This window comes from Anastrepha obliqua, chromosome 1 (assembly GCF_027943255.1).
Source record: "Anastrepha obliqua isolate idAnaObli1 chromosome 1, idAnaObli1_1.0, whole genome shotgun sequence".
In the NCBI taxonomy this organism is placed as follows: Eukaryota; Metazoa; Arthropoda; class Insecta; order Diptera; family Tephritidae; genus Anastrepha; species Anastrepha obliqua.
Window position 1 is genome coordinate 182,149,073 of NC_072892.1, and position 21,263 is coordinate 182,170,335.

General features: G+C 37.3%; 2 protein-coding genes across 3 annotated transcripts; one reads left to right on the plus strand and one right to left on the minus strand.

Annotated features, from left to right (window-relative positions):
- Positions 1–4,455: 4,455 nt before the first annotated feature.
- Positions 4,456–6,261, minus strand: LOC129242848 (trafficking protein particle complex subunit 1). The gene is made up of 3 exons (XM_054879726.1): positions 6,094–6,261; positions 5,897–6,039; positions 4,456–5,819 (listed from the first exon to the last, which is right to left on the minus strand). The coding sequence occupies exons 1-3, from the start codon at positions 6,190–6,192 to the stop codon at positions 5,624–5,626; spliced, it is 438 nt and encodes a 145-aa protein (XP_054735701.1). The 5' UTR covers positions 6,193–6,261; the 3' UTR covers positions 4,456–5,623.
- Positions 6,262–8,310: 2,049 nt separating this feature from the next.
- Positions 8,311–21,017, plus strand: LOC129242852 (ectopic P granules protein 5 homolog). Of its 2 annotated transcripts, none has more exons than XM_054879738.1 (29): positions 8,311–8,443; positions 8,505–9,409; positions 9,793–9,913; positions 10,022–10,195; positions 10,272–10,571; positions 10,627–10,784; positions 10,858–11,085; positions 11,152–11,375; positions 11,463–11,638; positions 11,690–12,507; positions 12,581–12,724; positions 12,789–12,963; positions 13,020–13,238; positions 13,295–13,470; positions 14,623–14,787; positions 14,864–14,987; positions 15,049–15,344; positions 15,455–15,763; positions 15,823–15,976; positions 16,046–16,249; positions 16,343–16,895; positions 16,958–17,176; positions 17,241–17,413; positions 19,004–19,338; positions 19,399–19,734; positions 19,802–20,176; positions 20,249–20,449; positions 20,516–20,575; positions 20,634–21,017. In XM_054879738.1, the coding sequence occupies exons 1-29, from the start codon at positions 8,417–8,419 to the stop codon at positions 20,881–20,883; spliced, it is 7,599 nt and encodes a 2,532-aa protein (XP_054735713.1). In that variant the 5' UTR covers positions 8,311–8,416; the 3' UTR covers positions 20,884–21,017. The 2 variants fall into 2 exon arrangements, with proteins under 2 accessions (XP_054735713.1, XP_054735722.1); XM_054879747.1 differs by having other exon boundaries at positions 10,636–10,784.
- Positions 21,018–21,263: the final 246 nt, after the last annotated feature.

Here is a 21,263-nt window from a genome sequence, read left to right on the forward strand (position 1 = left end):
CATCACCCCTCCCCTCTGGACCCAACCTGTCGATACAGTTAGTTTCCTAGGCCTACCGTTAGATGAGCTAGACGAAGACGTCCGGTGATTACACTACACTGACTGGGCACAGTTACTGCTACAACAACAACAACCTTTCAGAAAAAGAGACTGTAGAGCATTTTCTCTGTAGATGTCCGGGTTTGGCAGCTAGACGACTAAGGTCGCTGGGCGTTCCTTTCTTCGACAACCTGGGCAGTGAGCCAACCTTAATCCAATCAATCTCCTCCATTGTATCAACAGCTCTGGCTGGCTGTAGATATCTGTCTGATGGAGGTCTCATAATGGTATTAAAACGGCGCTTTAGTGCTACTTCAGGAGTGCCAGACCGGCACTTCAACCATTTCACCTACCTACGTACTTTGACGTATTCAAACTGAAAATTGTAGACTACAAAATGGCGGAAAACAGTTATAAAGCTGTGTTGAAATCAGCTTTTCTCGAGATTCGTTTATTCACATTTACTCATACGGACATATAGACCTATAAAGTGAATCTTTCAACAGGATAGTGCACCTGTACACACTTCACTTGTGGTCAAAGCTTGGATTGCGTCCCAAAACGTTGAAACCTTAGCATTGCCACTGTATTCCTCAGATCTGAACATTATTGAAAATCTATGGTGATGATTTTCTTGTAAGGATTATGAGAATGGGCAATAATTTGAACAGAAAATTGCTTTAATTCGAATCATTAAAACTGCCTGGTCGGAAATTTCATTGGGCTATCTGGAGAATTCGGATTTCAGAGAGAGAACGTTGGTTCGAATCTCGGTGAAATCTCGGATCTCGGAAAAGTTTTTTCTAATAGCGGTCGCCCCTCGGCAGGCAATGGCAAACCTCCGAGTGTATCTCTGCCATGAAAAAGATCCTCATAAAAAAAATATCTGCCGTTCGGAGTGGGCTTGAAACTGTAGGTCCCTCCATTTGTGGAACAACATCAAGACGCACACCACAAATAGGAGGAGGAGCTTCGGTCAAACACACAAAAAGGGTGTACGCGCCAATTATATACATATATGTATATATATATCTGGAGAATTACTACAAATTCATTCATCAACGTATTTACGAAGTAATTTATAAAAAAGGTGGCTGCACGAACTATTAAGCTTTAAATAAAAAAAATTGCCTTTTTTTTAATTATTTTTTGTGATTTGGTTAGTGCCTCCATTCAAGTGAACCAATAAATCAAGCAAAGCAGGTATTACAGCTGCGGAAGTTTCACTGCTGCGAAATACCGTTAGATGAAATATTTTGATGCATCTTTATTTTCTAGCAAAGTGCAATCTTCACTTGAATTATCAAAAAACGTTGTTGTTGTTGTAGCAGCATAAACATTCCCCATACTTATATACGGTGAATGCTGCTGGAGTGACAGTCCTTGCCCGGATATAAATCCGGGTCGTTTCGGTAACCTAGAACCGACTGTCGTGGAAACGAATCAACAAACGTTAGATTACTACGGTGCTTTAATAACCATTTTCGTCCACACAAATTATTACCGCTAACCAATTGAACGGGACAGTAACAAAGATATTTCGTTTATTTCTGATAAAATGAGAGATAGGCATGGTTATTGATTGATTTTGCCCATTTTTGCTCAAGAGTAATATGAGTTCCATTTGAATATATTTTATTTTTTTCTCCAGTTATCGTAAATTCAAACGGATGGACAGCTGAATCGAATAGGCTCGGCATTATTAGTCTTTTGGTGTATACATATTTATGTATGTATGCGTAAATATATCTTGATATATCTCAATTCCTTTATCACGTTACATACAACCGTTATATAGAAAAAAATATATAATAAACTTATGCACAAATGCGCGCGGGTATAAAAAAATGTGCACACTTTAGCGCCAGATTCCCCAATTTTTATAGATTAAAAATAAATAATATGTTAAGTTTTTTAAAACCCTGGGAGCACGCTTTATAGCAGGAGGTGACTATAATGCAAAAAATACACTATGGGGTTCTCGGCTCACGACAACAAAGGGACGCGAATTGCACAACGCAACGACATCAATGAACTTGAAAGTTTTCTCAACGGGAGAGCCAACTTATTGGCCTTCAGACCCAAAAAAGATTCCCGACCTAGTTGAATTTTGTGTCATCAAAGGTCTATCGTACCTGCAGATAACCTGTAAATCATGCCTGGATCTTTCTTCTGACCACTCGCCAGTGATAATCACAATAAATGGTAAACTCGAAAATAGGCCCCAAAACTGCCAACTTACCAACAGCCGTACAAATTGGACTCAATTTAAAACCATTTTGACGTCGACACTCGGCATAAAAGTTGCTCTAAAAAACGAGGAAGATATAATCGAGGCTACCGAATATCTAACAAAATGCATCCAGGATGCAGCGTGGTCATCCACCACTCATGTGAGTCCTCATACTCGTCCACAAAGAAATTCAAGCATCGGTATCTTCCTAAGAAACAAACTGATAGAGAAACGCCAGGCAAGAAAAATATGGCAACAAACAAGATTTCCTGAATATAAAAGCCGTTTTAACAAATTATCAAAAGAAATAAAATTATTATTGAAAGAGCAACACGATAAAGAAATGAGGCAGTTTCTATGGGGTTTGGAACCAACACACATCACCAATTATTCCCTGTGGAAAGTCAGCAAAAAAGTAAGTACCACAAAAGAGCACCGTCCTCCACTTCGTAAAAAAGATGGTTCATGGGCGAAAACCGCAACCGAGAAATCTGAGCTTTTTTCTAAATATCTTAAAGATATTTTCACAGCAAACGATACTGAAGGTGATCTTTGTTTTGACAGCACTGCTGCTGCCTTTTTAAACGAATCCTACCAAATGGAGTTACCGATGAAGAAGTTCACCAAAAGTGAAATAGTTAGCACTATTAAAAAGCTAAAAGATCACAAGGCACCAGGATATGATCGCATCACGGCCGAAATTCTCAAAAAACTACCTCCTGAACCCTATAATTTCATTACCCATTTGTTTAATGCGTGCTTAACCAGAAACATTTTCCCAGCTCAATGGAAAGTAGCATAAATTAAAATGGTGCTCAAGACAGGCGAAAAACCAGGCGATGAAGTGAAATCCTATCGCCCTATCAGTCTTCTACCAATACTGTCAAAAGTTTTTGAAAAGATCTTCCTTAAACGTTTAATGGTTTTTATCGAACGCAAACAAATAATTCCGAAACATCAGTTTGCTTTCAGGAATGAGCATTCGACAATTGAGCAAGTCCATAGACTTGTCGAAAAAATACAAACAGCGCTCGACCGAAAACAAATCTGTTCAGCAGTTTTGCTGGACATATCACAAGCCTTCGACCGAGTGTGGCACCAAGGCCTACTCTTTAAAATAAAAAAGAAATTACCACTAAATACCTATGTGCTCCTTAAATCATATCTAAACCAACGAATGTTCTACGTAAATTATGAAAATGAAATTTCCAATTTCCAACAAATTAAAGCTGGGTTCCACAAGGCAGTATATTAGGTCCAATCCTGTACTTAATTTTTACATACGATCTGCCAACCACAAAAGGTGTACTAACTGGCACTTTTGCCGATGACACCGCTATTATGGCGACAGCAGTGGATCCCGTAGAAGCCTCTTATATGCTCCAAATAAGCATAAATAAAATCTCCAAATGGCTCCGGAGCTGGCGGTTGAAAATAAACGAACATAAATCTCAACACGTAACCTTTACCACAAAAAGAACCACTTGCCCACAAATCAACTTAAACCGTATTCCAATTCCGCAATGCGATAGTGCTAAATATCTAGGCATTCATTTGGATAAACGGCTTACGTGGAAAACGCATATCTTTACAAAAAGGAAAGCTCTAGGTTTAATATTTCGTAATATGTACTGGCTGCTAAACCGCAAATCCACCCTCTCAATGGACAACAAACTTATCCTCTACAAATCTGTGATAAAACCAGTCTGGACTTACGGAATCCAACTGTGGGGTACTGCGTCAAATTCAAACTTGGAAATCCTGCAGCGTTTCCAGTCCAAGACTCTACGCACCCTAGTCAACGCTCCGTGGTACGTGACAAATGCCCAAATTCATCGGGACTTAGACATCCCTTCAATAAAAGAGGAAATACAAAATGTAACCAGTAAATACCGAAATCGACTTCAATCGCACCCAAATGAACTGGCCTCTACCCTCATGTCACCATCATGTGTCTTTTTAAGGTTGAAAAGAAAAACACCAATTCAGCTCGTCCAAGAGCCATCTATAAAATATTGAATTATTTATTAGAAAGGATATTTCACTGGAAATATTCCTTTAATACTAAAATCAAAGCCACTCTTAAATGTAACCAAATATTTGTAAAATGTCTTCTAAGAATTGTAAGTATAGACAGAATACAAAATAAAGTTAAAAAAAAAAAAAATTATTTTCAGACGATTCCTGAGTGAAATTGTGCTCATTGTAAGATTTTCTATTTTATTTTCATATTGTAATTTTTCTATTTAACATCAGCAAGCGAGGCGTCATCGAACTATTAAAAAGAGAAGATTTGAAATGTGAGCGTTCCAATTGGAAAGTGTTATTTTTTTAGTTATGTTTTATATAAAAAAGAAAATCAGTAATAAAAACTGAAATACTTATTACAAAATTTTTGTATTTATTAATTTATTTATTTTACATAAATCTACAGTACAAAGCATGGCTCAATCATCAGCGTTCTAAGGATTACATCATTTTTAGTTCGTTCTTGTAAAAAAATCATTAAGTGAGAACAAAAACGTTTGTTACTAAACTTTTCTACCTATTCATTTATCTATTCATTTAACTTTAATTTACAGTACAAAGTATTCTAAACTAAGAAATAAGAACCCATTTCCATTAAGCACAAGCAAATTAACTTATAAGCAAATAATATACAGGTAGTATTTTGCAACTAAATTTGCACACTTTATAGAGGGGGTAATCTGCTTATATATAAGAAAAAGTCAAGCAGGTGAACTGCCCCAACAATACTTGCTTTAGTTCTGAAGTCTGCATTATAAAAATGCTCAAATTAGTGAAAAATGCTAAAATTCGTAAAACTTATATGCTCGAGTGAAACTGCATTTTACGCCATTAATAAAATTAAAAGTAACATACCGTAAAGTTATTTTAGGTTTCCAATGGGCTTGCAAAGTATTCCAGAAATATTTATTTAACTATTTGAGCGAAGAATGAATTCTAGTATTTTTAAATCAAGTAAATATGTGAGGATCGCCTTTTTCGCAAAAAGGCTGTGGCATATTATTGAGGGAACACAAAATCTGGATATCCAGCCTTTCGACATGAAGAACTAATTGCTAAATGATAATTTGGACAGGTCTTTTTAATCAATTAATTTTTTTAATTCATGAAATAAGTAATTATTCTGAAAGAAAGAACTCGAATCGAAACAAAATTATCTCTTGCAACCTCTTCGCTCGGTAATTAAAGCTGCTTTATACATACAAATATGAACAATGTATGAAAAAATATATAACAGTCTAAATTATCTAACTTATCAGCACATTTAGCAAATACTCTTCGACTATACTCTTTGTAACGAATATGGATATAAGAAAAATCCTTTCAAATATTACGAATGCCGTAGAGGGATGACTGCTTTATAAACTCATCTAACTTTGATTGAAACAGTTCCGATGTCACAGGAGTGCCAGGTGACCACAGTGGATCGCGCACGACATACTCTACCCACACTTTGCTGTACAACTGCTGCAACAGTTCCTTTACATTCAGTGCAGCTGTGTCGGTGTACAACACAAATCTAAAAAGAACAGCAAATTTAGGGATAGTATATGTATACATAAGTATATAATTCAAGTGATATCAATTTTCACTTACTTTAGACCAGAGGGCGTCTCCAAATAGTGAAGAGCATATCTGTTAGTTTTGTAGTAGAGAAAACCCTCACGAGGATCATGAGGTGATATTTTACTCACAAAGGATTTAATTGAGAAAAGCATGCCATAAGTGAGTTTAGCTTCCTGCAAAAGAAACATTTCAATAAAAGAAATTTACTTAAAAGCTTTCGCAGCAACCTCTTCTCTGCTAACACCAGACTTTTTCGTGCGGTTCCATTCTGCGTAGTACAGCATAGTGCCGAATTTATCGAAAATGTATAAATGATATATAGTCATAATTTAATGTAATAAAAGAAAATTGGTACCAAAAACTAAACAACTTCAATTTTGTTTACGTTGATAAGTGTCAAGTTGAACTGCAATTCTCAGCTGTTTTACCAGTGCTGCCATTCTATACACAATTTGAATGGGAAGTTTATAGTGCAATACAGCTTAAGGCTAATGCTCCCACCCAACTAATTAAATGCAAAAACTTCAGTGTTTTTTATAAGAACCATACTACTGCCTCTATTCAAAAATCTTGAAGAATATTTTGACTTAAGCACCCCGAAAATCATGTCAGCGTATCTCATAAATAAATCGCCCAACCAAATCGCTAATTTTTGTGAGTTTTTTAAATTTTTCTTCAATATAAAATTTACTTTCGCTTTTGGAGCCTCCAATTTTTGTCAACAAACAACTGTCCGTGGCGTAATAATCTCATGAAATTAGAGCGAACAAATCCTTACCATCCACACCATCCCCATTCATTTTACACAAATAAATAAGATAAAGCACACTCCGTTGATTTCAGTCCCGTTCATGTCATTATATTCTAAGTGAGATGTCCGAATGATGCAATGTAAACGCATCGCGTAATTTTTATGTGGACGAGCAGTCGATTGACGTAAAAACATTCCATGCAGTGGTGACTCGAACGCAAAAGAAAAATTACCAAACTTAGTTGAACAAAAGTTACCAACAAATAAATATTTATTTAAGCATATTGTGAAGCGAATTTCAACAACAAAAATTAAGTTTGATCAAACACATAAGCAATATTTTATACATACATATTATACATTAATTGTCATTCACTTCTGATACGAATTTTCTATGGTGCAAAAGTGTGAAATGAAAATGCCCAATTTCAAGACGTAATTAAAGAATTTCAACTATGCATTTGTACGAAGTATCTACATTAAGTAGCCACTTTTGATACATAAACACCGAAATGCTTATAAAGAAAAACAAATAACCATGTTTGGTTAAACCTAATCAAAACGGCAACACTGGTCTCACGTCAGTTTATACAATCTATTAACTAGAGCTCCATGTTAAAGCTAAATACACACCAGGCAACCGTTGCAGCAACACGGCCATGTTGAAGCAACCGTTGCCTCGTGTGTAGCTGTGTTGCCAATTGATTTTCGTGTTGCTGCAACCGTTGCCTGAAATATCAAATAAATTTGATTTTTGGGATAGGTTGCTGCAACCGTTGCTTCGTGTGTATCATTGTTTACTGCTTTTACTCGTTCAGTTCGTTGAAAACAAGAAGAAGGTTCGTGCGGAGTAAAATAAAGGGAAAAAGGAAAAAATGGCAATTGAAAATAATGAAAATTATGTTTATTTTATTAACGAATATAAAAATTTGAGAGAGCTGTGGGATATAAGTAGTGAAAAATATAAAAATAAAAATTTTAGAAAAAAAGCATACGAACAATTAAAAAATGAATACAATAAAATTGATGAAAATTTCAAGTCCGCAAAAGAGTTTCCTGTTGCAAGATACCGCAAAGTTATTGCCAGTCTAATTTCTGCTGATATTGCCTCTCTCATTATGGTATCTTGTTTCGTTATTTTGGTCTTTACGAAGTCCAACAATTTTTTAAACAGGGCTTCGTCCATCCTCATGTAATTTTTATAGTCCGCTGGCTGATTTTCCTTCAATTCTTTCAGCAGCCTCTCGTTCGAAAATTCGATTTTTTTTAAAAGCCAATTTTGGGACGAAATTTTCTTTCTCTTCTTTTGTTGCATCTCTTCTTCCTCATTTTCGTACAAAAGTTCGTCAATTATAATAAGAGAAGTAATTTTTCGTGTTTCGTCGATCATTTAAAAAATTTAATTTTACGTATCTTCCGCTTGTACCTTTCCTGCACCACAGTTATACACAATACTGAGATTGAAGCAACGGTCGCAACGTGTTTCTTAAACAAAGGCAACACGTGGCTACAACACGTTGCTTCAACGGTTGCCTTGTGTATATCTAGCTTAATGAATATCCCTCAACACAAATGTTGAACTGCTTTCCATAAATGAACATCCCTACTGCTATCTCAAATTCCATTCAAAAAACCTGGTAACAATATGTATTTTGACAACCAGCTGATCTAAGTTGGTGTTTTTTATATTTTTATTTATTATTAGGGGATTTTCGCTTTATTAGCGAATTTTTTCTTTTCCATTGAGGCGTAGAAAAATATTACAAAAGCTGCATGTAGGTAAAGAAACTTGTATTAAGATGGCTACGTTGGAAAAAACTAAAGTGGTAAATTTGAAAATTCTACAATATTATTTTAAACACGCCTATAAAGTATAAAAAATTACAGAGAACAAAGAAATATAAAATAAAACATAAAAGTGCGAACACCGGGCCTCAAGCTGAGGTCGACATCGCATGGGTGGAAGTAACGGAAAGGGCAGCAAGCGAAAACACGTCAAATGTGGACTTTGATCAATTTGCAACTACAAGCACACACGATATTGTATGTCAAGAATGCTCCATTGCATCTGATTATGTCGAGCCAACTGAAGATACTATAATATCAGGCGAGAAGTCACCAGGACAGCTATCGCTGGCTGAAGAGCTTGCCCAGGTAAGCGCATCAGACCAAGGGATTGCCGCGGCAGTGCCTACTCCTGTAGAGGAGGTGCCGTTGGCGGAAGAGCTTGCCCAAGTGAACGCATCAGTCCATGGAATTTCTGCAGCAGTACCTTCACCTGTAGAAGAGGTGCCGCAAACTCCGACTGCACCACCAGCAGATGTAAACACAAAAGCAACAGCACCTGTTGTGCCAGAAAAAAATCTGCCGCTCCTCCAATATCCAAATCTTATGCCATTGCAACTGGTAGAAACTAAATCGAAAGTGGTTTATCAAACCAAAAGGACCACATCACCAAAATATTACTTCACCAACAGTCAATTGTTACCATTTACAGCGGAACAACAAAAACAACTCTATTATTGTGCTGAATTAGATTTAGTTAAACAGTTTGAATTGGATTTTCTCATGAACTCCCTACTGGAGACTTACGAAAATGATCCACTTTATGCAGCGCTTCTTGAGTACTACAACCTACAAAGTAAACTCGCAATGAATTTTTATGATGTAGAAAAAGCACGAAAATGTGTGACAGAGTCACAGTCACAGATTTGGATTGAGGTCCCCATCACAAAGACTTTTTCAGCGGCATGTGGCGATAAAGTTACAGTGAAAGAGTCTGTTACATACAAGTGAGTTCTTACCACAAAAATAGATATAAATGTGCATGTGGGTAAAACTTTAAATAATTGGGTTGTGAAGAATTTGTGATAAGACGATCGCGTTTCCTTGGTGTTTTAAGTGTATCTCTTTATTTGTGTGTTTTTACATATTTTTGAAAATTCTACTAAATATTATAAAGCAAATCAGTTTCAAATGAAAGTACTTAAGTACTCTAAATGAAGAGTTACGTTAATTATACTCGCATAAACAACTGTTATAATCTGGAAATTTAGATATATGATATTTCTAAATAAATTCTTTGTAAGGCTTGTTGCTTTGCAAAATTATTTTCATGTGCTTCCGCAAAATCAATGTTGCTTACTTTAAATATATGCATTTTAATTTTTTCCAGAGTTGCTCAAGTAGATGGCAAAAATTTGGAGACCACTTCGGCAGCGTTGAATAATCTCTACGATTTGGTCTGCAACACATACACAACAAATTTAATAGCAGCAAAAATTACTAAAGTAAAGGTGTGTTAAAAAAGTTTCAAATTTAAATATTTTACATAACAAGAGAGCATAAAAAGCTGTGCATTGACCTACACATTCTGGGCATTAAAAAAGTATACCCTTTTGCAGATTGATCAAATTATTGACGATATCATTTCACCCGATTGTCTGGTGATGCTTGCACAAAAGGAAAAAATTACTTTACAAAAGGTGTTCGATGCCTCGGTAATTCCCTATATGGCACACCTAAGACGCTCTATATCGATTTTGTTTAATTTCATGCGCAAACTGAGTCCAAATAAGGTTTTTATATTCCGTTTTAATGTTAACGGCATAATGAATAAAAAACAAAAACGAAAAACTGTGTGTACTCCTTTAGGAATTTTCGACCGATTTAAAAATATGGCTTCACAAGCTGGTGGCTCTACATCTGCTCATTGCAACTAAAGAAGATCACTGGTTTTTACTTTTCAACATTCTACGCTGTCCAAATGGTGTGGGCGATTGGGCAACAAAGTTCTTTCAAATTCCTTGTGGCGCCAGCACAGCAACCGGCTCGCTAGACAGGGAGAAACCATTAGATCTCGATTCGCCAGAAATGAATCACTGTATTGCGACATTGCAAATATTACTTTTGCCCGTAAAAAAACGAAATGAATATCTAAAAGACTTCGAAAAGGTTAGATTTCACCTTCAGATAAAGTTGCCTATTACAATTTATAACATTTTTAAAGTCTCACAAGGAAATTTCGGATCCTGCGCGCGAAGAACGCTGGATACTCGTAGACTCAGATGGTGAGGATAGTCACAATGCAAATGGTGAGTGCGTGGGCCTAAAAGAGAGTGATTTAATCGCACTGCTAAATCAAATACCATTTGAGAAAATGTTTGTGTGAGTATAAATTCTACCTAGAATTCAGTTTTGTAGCTTTTGTTAATATAGATAATTTCAACACATATTTTAGTTCCGCATTGAAAATTGAAAAATTCCTAAATGACTATATTGTTTCCACGGATCTCATACTGGCCAATGACGTCCTGCGCGTTATAACATTTTTTTCCAGACTAGTGGAGATTTTCGGTGAAGGTATGTTGACATATAATACGGAGCGTTACAAGCAGCTAGCAAAGCGTTTGGGACGTCTCATAAGGCATACACTTCAATACAGCACCGATTATTATGAGCTATTCATGTAAGAAACTTATGCTACCAATAATAATTAAGATCACATTGATGGCTAGGACTTTCAACCTTGCAGGCACAACGAAATCCCAAAGGATGTAAGAACATGCGAACGCATTTCTGTGGAATTGAATACACTGCTCTTCAAAGCGTGCAGCTACATTTATCGAGCTCGCAATTTGGCCACTTGGCAATATTTTTCATCGCTACCTTTCCACTCGCTCGATTCAGAAATTGCTTGGCAAATATTTTATTACCTAAATGTCGGTTTTTCAACGGAGTTAACGACAAATCAAACAGGTACTATACTACCGAACAAAAATTCTGTTTTGTCTACATAACCTCCTTGGCTTTTTAATCCGTGTTAAATTGTTGCAATACTTGTAGACTATAGAGAGCTTATAAACACGCCGGATTTCTGGAAGAAATTCAGTGTTGCTAATGCAGACTCATCCGCTGAAGATTTGTATTATCTGCTGCAAGCCTTTTTTGAAATGGCCAACGAACGGGATAGAGCCAAGGATTGGGATTTGATAAAAACCATATGTATCCACATCTTTAATGTAAGTCTGATTTATTTTCATTATATAATTTATTAAAAAATATATTTTTAGATTGGTTTCGTAAACGCCAACACTCGCGAAATTTGTTATAAAACGGCGCGCGATATGCTCGTCAATCTAACTCTTTCCTATGAAGATCTAATTACATGCCTCTTATTGCAACTGAAAATACGTTTCAATGAAATTGAAAATAGTAAATATCTGATCAAGTCACTGCCTTTGGAGAACTGGAAACCGGGCATGGATAGCTTTGAAATTCTGTCAAATTGGCTACTTCATTTCGACTATACATCGGAAGAAAATATGCTTGCGCGCATAGTCTTAAGCCACTTGAATTGGGGTTTCGATTACGACGGGCGCCTCTTTCTGCCGCATAACATACATGTGCGCATGGCGTGCCTGATCACTGAATCACTGAACAAACATGCACCCGAAATCATTGGCTTATCTGGTATATCCGAAAGTGTACGGCAAGTTTCCAATCTTATTGATTTTTCACAATCGACAAAAGAGCAGTTCACAACCTGGTGTTGGACGATGGTGTCGCTGCTACGCCTACATCTGATGGATCAAGGCACTGAGGCCATAAAGCGCGCGCTCCGCAATCCTATGGAGGCCCTAATGTTTGTGCCGGAATTGCAACATATCGATATAATTTATCAAGGTGTTACTGAGAATAGGCCACTTGCTGTATATGTTGCCATTCTCGTTAGCCTGCATGGGCATACGATACCTCTGATTTGTCAGAAAGGTTTAGAGCTGTTGAAGTCACTTTTGAACGATTATCGTCATGCAGCAGTAATACGTTGCATAGAATTAATAGTTCCGCTCTTTTTGGAATCGCCAGAAACTTTAGCAAACTGTGAAAAGTGAGTTAAGCAAAGGAGCAAAAAATTATTTTTCTTTCGTGTCACGTTTTTATATTTATTTGCAACATTTCAGCTTTCATGCTGTATTGAATTCTCTACTGACTGCTGATCGCACTTATTTGAAAATGGCAAAAGACATAATTTACCCAAACTCAATTGGGCCTGTGCTAGGGCTGCTCGACAACATGATTCACCATCAAATAACGAGCTACACTGAGTGAGTGTTCAATAAGATCTTACATTACAAATGCAGTATAACTTCTTTGCTACCATCCTCGCAGTTACGGTCTGTCCACACCTATGAATTTGATAAACGCTTGGTTGAATTTGCTTACCGCTCTGCCCAATTGGCAAAACACCAGCGTGATCTACCTACTCGACATGATTTTGCGCATTGCTTACCAGTTCTCGGACGCACGCTATCAAGCAGTGGATTTCTTTCACAACTATTTCAAGGTAAGCAACATTTACATGGTGCGAGTAATATTTAATGATGTGGATATTTCACAAAGGGCTGTGATGAATGGAAGGGCATCAGTAAGATGTCGACTCTAAAAACACTTTTCGGCTCCGTGCAATTACGCGTGCCAACAGTCTCACCGCTTCATGGCTGGCTAGCGCTGGTGCTGCTGGAGATTGAATTCAAAACACAGGAAGCGCATTTTTGGCCGGAATTTTTACGGCAATTAGCCATTATCAATGGTAAAGGTTCTTTAGAGACTGCGTTGAAGGTAACTGTGATTTTTTTTATATTGGAACCCAAGTTTTATTTGCTCTCTTTAAACAGAAAACTTCAACATTGCTGAAAATGTCCAACCCGTTTCCGGCGCAAATGCTTGTGATATACAAATACGCGAATGTTATCGCAGGCATGGATATCAGTCACCCTGTATTTCCAATTATATGCCAGAAGTTTTTTGAACTCTATTTAAGCAGAGTGCCATTGGAGTGCGATGAATACAGGTGAATAATATTTTATTTTTTATTATTTTATGGCGGCGTCAGTAGCTGAATGGATGGATGCGGGACTCCCACATTCGAAAGCGCACAGGTGGGAATCCCCGGGCACGCAACACCAATGATAGAAAAACTTTTTCTAATGGTGGTCGCTCCGTGGCAGACAATGACAAACCTCCGAATGTATTTCTGCCATGAAAAAAGTCTCTCATAAAAAAGCATATGGACTTAACCCTCCATTGGCCACCCGGGCCTGGCCAGGTTTTTTCGACTTTGGATGTGAATTTAACATATTTCTGTTATAGCTAACGACTTGAGCTTCCAGGTGGTCTCCAAAAATGTAATTTTCTATCGATTTATGGATATAACCTTTTAAAAAGGATCCTCGAACAGGACGAAAAAAGCCAGGCCCGGGTGCCCAACCGAAGGCTTTAAAAATGGTGTCAAACGGATTAAAACTGCAGGTCCCTCCATTTGCGGAAAAACATCATACGCGCACCATAAATAGGAACAGAAGCTCGTCCAAACACCCAAAAATGATATGAGCGCTAATTATATTAGTTTGGGGTAAAAGGAATCCATTATTTTTCCGGTCAGCTTCGATTATTTCTTGTTTCGTTGACATTTTCTTTAACATCAAAAATGCCTGAACGCCATCGACGAAACCGAGATTGCACGTAATTAGCTGTTACAGTATCGGCACCATAACCACCATTCACAACTTCAGCGACCTGACTGGCATTTTCGCCTTTATCAAAGAAAAACTAAAATGTACCGACTCTCTTTGCTGATCTCCACTGTTAGTACCCTGTAACTCGCAACTGAATGGAAGAAACAAAAAATAGCAAACGAACTATTTTAGTGTAAAATGTCACCTTAGAAATGAGCATAAACTTTAAATTATTGATCGGTACTTTGCGAGATGTCGATCACTACAGCCATTTACTGAGAAAATAATGGATTTATTTTTTTTAATTATTTTTATTTATTTATTTATTTTTTTTTTAATTATTTTTATTATTTTTAATTGTTTTTATTTTTAACTAATTTTATTTTATATTTTTTTAACTTAATTTAATTTTATATTTTTTTACATTAATTTAATTTTATATTTATTTAATTAATTGTATTTTATATATATTTTTTTATTCTTTACAGTTTTGGAGGCGTTTACGGCGTTTCAGACAAATTTTATGACTTCAACGTACCTCTAATGAAGAAAGTTAGCACCAATCTGAAGGCAGCTGATGCTTTCTACACTAACGAAGCAACTAAGCGCGCAGCTGAAGAAAGTTTAAGCATATTCTACAGTGATTGCTCGAAGTAAGTTTCAAAACAAAAAATAAGTGTCAACATTTATAAACATTAGCTTAAAAGTATATTAACGCTATTAATTTAGGATAATGAAATCATATGACCTGTGGCTGCATGAAACGGCCATAAATCACCATACGAAAGATGATTGCAATTTTCCACCACAGTATAACAACTCAAAGCTGCGGGAAATATTAAACGGCAATACGGTATGTATTTTATCCACCAAAAATTCTTGAATACTACAAAATCTATATAATTTATCCGCAGTCACATTGGACAGAATTTCTCTATTTGCCCGATATACGAAAACAACAAAAGTATCAATCCCAGCAGTGGGCACGAAAATGTCATCGCTCCAAGTCGATCAAACACCTCCGCACACCATTGCCACCGAAGGTGCACGTTGAACCAACCGAGCGCATCAAACAACTCTTAACTTCGTACGATATGCGGGTATTGGCGCCTCAATATACGAAGCCCGTCGTTAGCATTCCAAGTCAAATAACAAAGTCTACGTTCATAGAACTCAAAGCGATGTTAAAAACACTTAACAGCATGGCAAAGTAAGAATGTGGCAATTAAAGAAACCCAAGTACCTGAATTTCTTTAATTTCCTGAAATCAAAAAAGTCAATTCAATCATTACAAGTTCAATCCTTTTCTATTTATTTCAGCAAATTTCATTACGAAACCAGTGAACTGAATTCGCTAAACCGAAACTACTTAGATATGGTTTTGAATTTGTACAAAATGGTGCCTTATGAGGAAGTGAAATTTAAAAACTGCAATTCCCTGCTTTTCAAACGGCAATGCAGCAGTCCAGCGCGCATCATTACAACACTTGAACAAATACGCATGGATAACGATGTCTCAGGAAAGATAAGTAAGTACATAGAACGTCACGACAAGATTATAAATGGAATGCTTAAACTGAATGTGGAAGAATTCGCGCGTTGTGTAGAGCAGTTGAGCGGCGTTATGCGGTAATGCACAGAACTTCTTTAACTTCTTAATATTTATCTATACGAGTTTGTATTTTCAGCATCTTGATTGCATCCAATTCGGTACAGCATACCACTGTTGTCACCAACACAGGCATACATTTTTTCTATGCCGTTGTGGAAAATCTTACTGACGTTACAATCAAATTCCAACCAACCAACGACTTATATAGTCAGCTCTTGTATGAGCTTAACGTAAGCAGCAGTTTTCGCATGGAACGTAAACATATATTGTTGTTGCAATGCATTTCTTTTTACATACAGATTTTCATGCATGAAAACCAAGACAACGAGGGTATCAGTATACTGGAGCTTGCACTGAAACACCCCAATTTAATAAAGCAGCTGGCAGCTGCATTTGTTCCCTTCCGAACGGCACCGCAAAAATTCCTGAAAATGTACAAATTCCTGGTTGAATCGTATTTAAAACGCTGTGATAAAAAAATACTTTTCGTGTTGTTGTCGAAAGTAAATACTAATCATTTTTATTGCGCATTTATTTGTATGCACTTTTCATTTAATAACCCGGCATTTATCTACATATTTTTCTGCATTCTATAGTTTGACTTGGTAACATGGCTTGAAAACTCACAACCAAAACTTAGCGACATTAACGAGCTGTTGCAGCTGGTATTGCAAGGTTTGGAATGTTGGTCTCAGCCCGACTCCAGCCTTCTTCAGGATCAGTTTCGACGCCATTTGGTACGCATCTTCGATTATGATTTCCCACAACACTACGGCGAAGTATTGCAAATGGTTTTGGATAGAATTTCAGAGCAGAAATTAATGCCAATTGTGCTGCTGGACTTGCTAAATTCGCTGCTCGCACGCTTCAACTGTAAAACCATGTCAGCTAATACCAAAAGCGCTGAGGTAGTGGAAATTTCAATTGATTTTGCACGCCGGCAAAACCTTTTCAACCTAAAAGGTGCGACAGATACTGTGCTGCTCTTCGCGCGTCACTTCCAGAAAGAGAGATTGCACCATGGCCTGCACGGACTATATCCGAAGCATAAGGATTACTGTAATCCACTTGCCATGTGGTTTTCATGTATTGGGCATGTCGTCATTGTTACAGCGATTTGCACTTTTCAAGATTTGCTGGCGGATCAAAGTAAGCATTCAGCAGTAAATAAAATAAAAAAGTAATTCATTGTCATCAATTGTTCTTTACAGTAAGCGATGTTGTTTTCGAATCAATTATTGAACTTTATTCGCCCTGGCTAGTGCCATATTCTGAAGATGCTTTACAAAAATTCTCAGCAAACTGGATACGCCAACTGACGGTAAAAGATAAAGCATTGTCGCCTTGGAGTGAACAGCATGCGCCCAAAAGCAAAGTTATGATCAAATCCTTAATAGACATTTTCAGTTTCGTGCTGGAGAATCTGCCAAGTAAGAGTTATTGTGTGATGCAGTCAGTTACCCGAACTTATTTTTAATTTTTAATACCTTACAGTTTCGCATGTGATCCTTACGCGCATGTTCGGTTGGTACGTGCATTACTTCGCTATTCCGAACATCGATTTTCATGTTTATGTGAATATTCACGAGGGTATGGGTGCATTACCCTGGGAGCGATTTAAGCCGCAACCTGCACAAATAGATTTGTTTCGTGAGAATTTACAAAAAGTATGTATGGGTAACAGTCATTTAGAAGATATTTTTAAGAATTACATAATTACTAGATGTTACAGGCGAATGCCTGTTTTTTAGCAACAACAATGGGAGCCAACAATTTTTTTTCTGAATTAGCTTGAATTTATATTTCGAAATAAGGTCTGGGTGAGGTGCTGTGATGAGTAGAGGGCACAAAAGGCCATGAGGTCGAAGTGCAAGCCTCATAAAGCATCTAATCTAAATAAGTATTGGGTTCAATAAAATATTTTAATTCTAATATAAGTGCATATAAAATTTTGAAAATGTGTCAAACTCTATCAAGGGAACCTATAAGAAAGGACACATAAAGAGATGAAATTTCATGTTCCCTTAATTTGATTAAATTTTGCGCACCATAATATAAAATTGATAACCCCTTCATGTCTCTCAAATCACATATTCGGCTTCATGCATAGCATAGGAGTTTCGGGTAGCATTAAACTTCAATTTTACTCGTACTCGGTAAAATGTACGTTTTGGAGGTACGAAAATCGCTTGCCTCGATAGATCTTATATATATTTATAATTGGCGCTTACATCATTTTTCGGTGTCAGGCCGAGCTCCTCCTCCTATTTGAGATGTGCGTCTTGATGTTGTTCCACAAATGGAGGGAGCTACAGTTTTAAGCCGACTCCGAACGGCAGATATTTTTTATGAGGAGCTCTTTCATGGCAGAAATACACTCGGAGGCTTGCCATTGCCTGCCGAGGGGCGACCGCTATTAGAAAAATGTTTTTCTTAATTTTGGTGTTTCACCGAGATTCGAACCTACGTTCTCTCTGTGAATTCCGAATGGTAGTAACGCACCAACCCATTCGGCTACGGCGGCCGATGATTTATTATGCGACATTTTTTTTACAAAAAACACTTCTCGAAAACTTCATGGAAATACATGGCATACCGCTTTTAATAAATGGATATTTTGTAGCTAATATATGATTTTTCTAAATATCTCGACCATGCAAAAGCATAAACTCCCTGCTGTCCACATTATCAACAGTCAAGAAAATTTGTTTCATATAGCGCTTATTTAATTTTTTTTCTTGTTTATTCCACTCGGGAGCATAGACAATCGTAGACAGTTCTGGACTGTTTTTTTTTTTTTTGTTTTTTTGCTCCTCTGCTTCCTTGTGGGTTCCAGTCCAGTACCATTCCCGTGATACTTCCTGTGGTTTTCTAAGCCTCCATCACCACTTTCTGCGTTTGATTTGCCATAGAATGGCAACGCGTTGTTGTCGTTGTTGTAGCAGTTTACTACACCCTATCAGTGCAATGTAGTTACTGGTCGTCTTCGTCTAGCTCATCTAACGGTAGGGCCAGAAAACTTGCTGTTTTGACAGTTTGGGTTCAGAGGGAAAGAACTCTTTTGTGCAGTGTCAATTGGCTCATGATGTCGTCTAGGACGTTGGCGAAAAGAAGGGGTGGCAGGGGACAATCTTACCTTACCTGAATGGGGTACTTACATATACCATATAATTATATTTATTATATATATACATACATACATATGTACATACATGCGTGTATATATTTTCTCACGTGAAGTCTTTGCTCATTTCTAGTTCTTACCCTGCGCTCATGCTATGTTGGGACACATCTTCATACGCATCAATTGGAATGGCTGGTTTGAGGAGACTTTTCCAACAATACCGGCCAACACGCAATCGTCAGTTATTTCGCGACTCTTTACGGTTTTTGTGAAAATGTCTTTCGAACCGAATATACACATAAACATAAATACTAGCAAAATATTGGAGGACGCCGTCAAGTATCCGTGGTATATGGTGAATTATGCTGAGTTGGAAGATCTCTTCAAGTGGTTTGTAACCGCAGTTGATTATCCAATCATACTACAAATACCAACAGAAACGAACTACGCCGATAGAGCCGTCTTGGAGTAAATTTTTGTACAGATAAATTCAAACTAAGGCTTAACATGTTTTTGTTTTTACTTCAGCTTACTCCGTCTCAGCTGTGCCATGATGCCCGAGCAAGCCACGTCTTGGCAAGCCATTATGCAGCCCATACATTACGCAACAGCGAAGCGCATACTCTACACACGCAATTACGTGCGTTTGTTGTGTCTCACCGCGGCGAAGAACCACAAGCTATTGGGCACAAAGGAGGGTATAAATGCCTTTAATAGCGCCTTCACAGACCTGCTCAACACAATGGACAAGTCTATACGCGCCACTGGCGGCGTAAAGTCCATTGACGAACAGAAACGCGAAGCCTTGAATCTGATGGTGGAAATAATGGTGCCTATGCAAACGCAGAGCGTGGAGGTTTCCAAGTAAATACCCAAGTGGTGCCCACTAATCGGATAGCTGATTTTAACAAAGTTCTGCTCCTATTTTTAGCAATTTTGTGGACACAATCATTCAATGGCAGGCGCAGTGTGGCGCTGGCAATTTCCTGCTCTGCAGCACTCTTAACGCTATTGGGCACATGAAGACGTTTGTTACTGGCGTATATCCACTTTTAGAGTCAACCATCTCGCATTATTTCCGCTCATCAGCAGAATCAAAAGATTGGCACACACCAACCTGGAAAGCACTGTGGCAGATGCTACAAACATCTGTTGTGAAAATGGATATGATGCCCATCATGCGCGGCCCATTCTTCTTCACGCTGCATATTTTTTTCCTTTATAAAATTGACCAGATTACTAACTCTGGTGATAAAATCATTTTTTTGCAAGACGTATGCCAACTGCTGGAAGGCTTGAAGACTGAGTGAGTACGCCACAACTTTGAATTTTACCATTGTTTTTATATACTGCTTGAAATTCAATCTTCCCTATTAAGTCCATTTACGGAGCCACGCTTAGCGTTAGTCTGGGGTGCGGTTATTTCGCGCGGCTGTCAGCTTCTCTGTGAAACAGCCACCGCCAGAAAGGTGTTAATGATGTTTGCCTCCTACATGTGTCTGACGTCAACGCAAACTGAGGGTTGGGGTGATACGTTGCTTGGCGCAATTGGTTTGAAGAATGATTTTGTGACGAATAAGTATGTTTGATTTTGATTTTTGCGGAACTTGGAACCAAAACAATAATGTTGTTATTGTTTTTGCAGGCGCAAAGCACTTGCACGTTCTTTGGCGTGTGTCTTGTATTCCTTATTTCCGCATACGAGGTAATTTGCTAATTTATTAACTAAAATTGAATTCCCACATCCTGTATTTTGTTTACAGTTCCACTGGTCCATATACAAGTGACGAATTTGAGTTCTCTTTACACGAGTTAACTGTGTTGTTGGCTAATAAAAAATTCGCTGATATCAAACCACAAATAGTTACGGCTATCGGCATTATCAAGGACGAAAGCACTCCCGCTTTACGTGACGTGCCGCAATTAATTTCCCGGCTCATTGGCGTGTTTTATAAAAATGATTTTCTTGCGACTGCTTCTGAATTATGGGAATTTGAGTCTAGGTTTACTTGAACTCTATATTTTTACTGTTAAGCTTTTTATAAAGTAAAATGTGGGGGAATTTGCTTATACAAATATTTTTCATACTTATACATAAATTCATAAATTACATAAATTCATACAATATATCTTTTTCAATATCCTAATTAATGTGTACTTATTCAAACTATATTAGTATATTACTACAAAAAGAACATATACATATTTTTCATAAATAAATAGGAAAATGAACTAAAAGTAGCAAAAAAGCTTTATTCTAATAGCGGACGCTCATCGGCAGGCAAACCTCCGAGGGTATTTCTGCTCCTCACAAAAACCATTTGTCGTTCTGAGTCAGCTTAAAATGGTAGGTCTCTCCATTTGTGGAATAACATCAAGACGCACACCCCTAT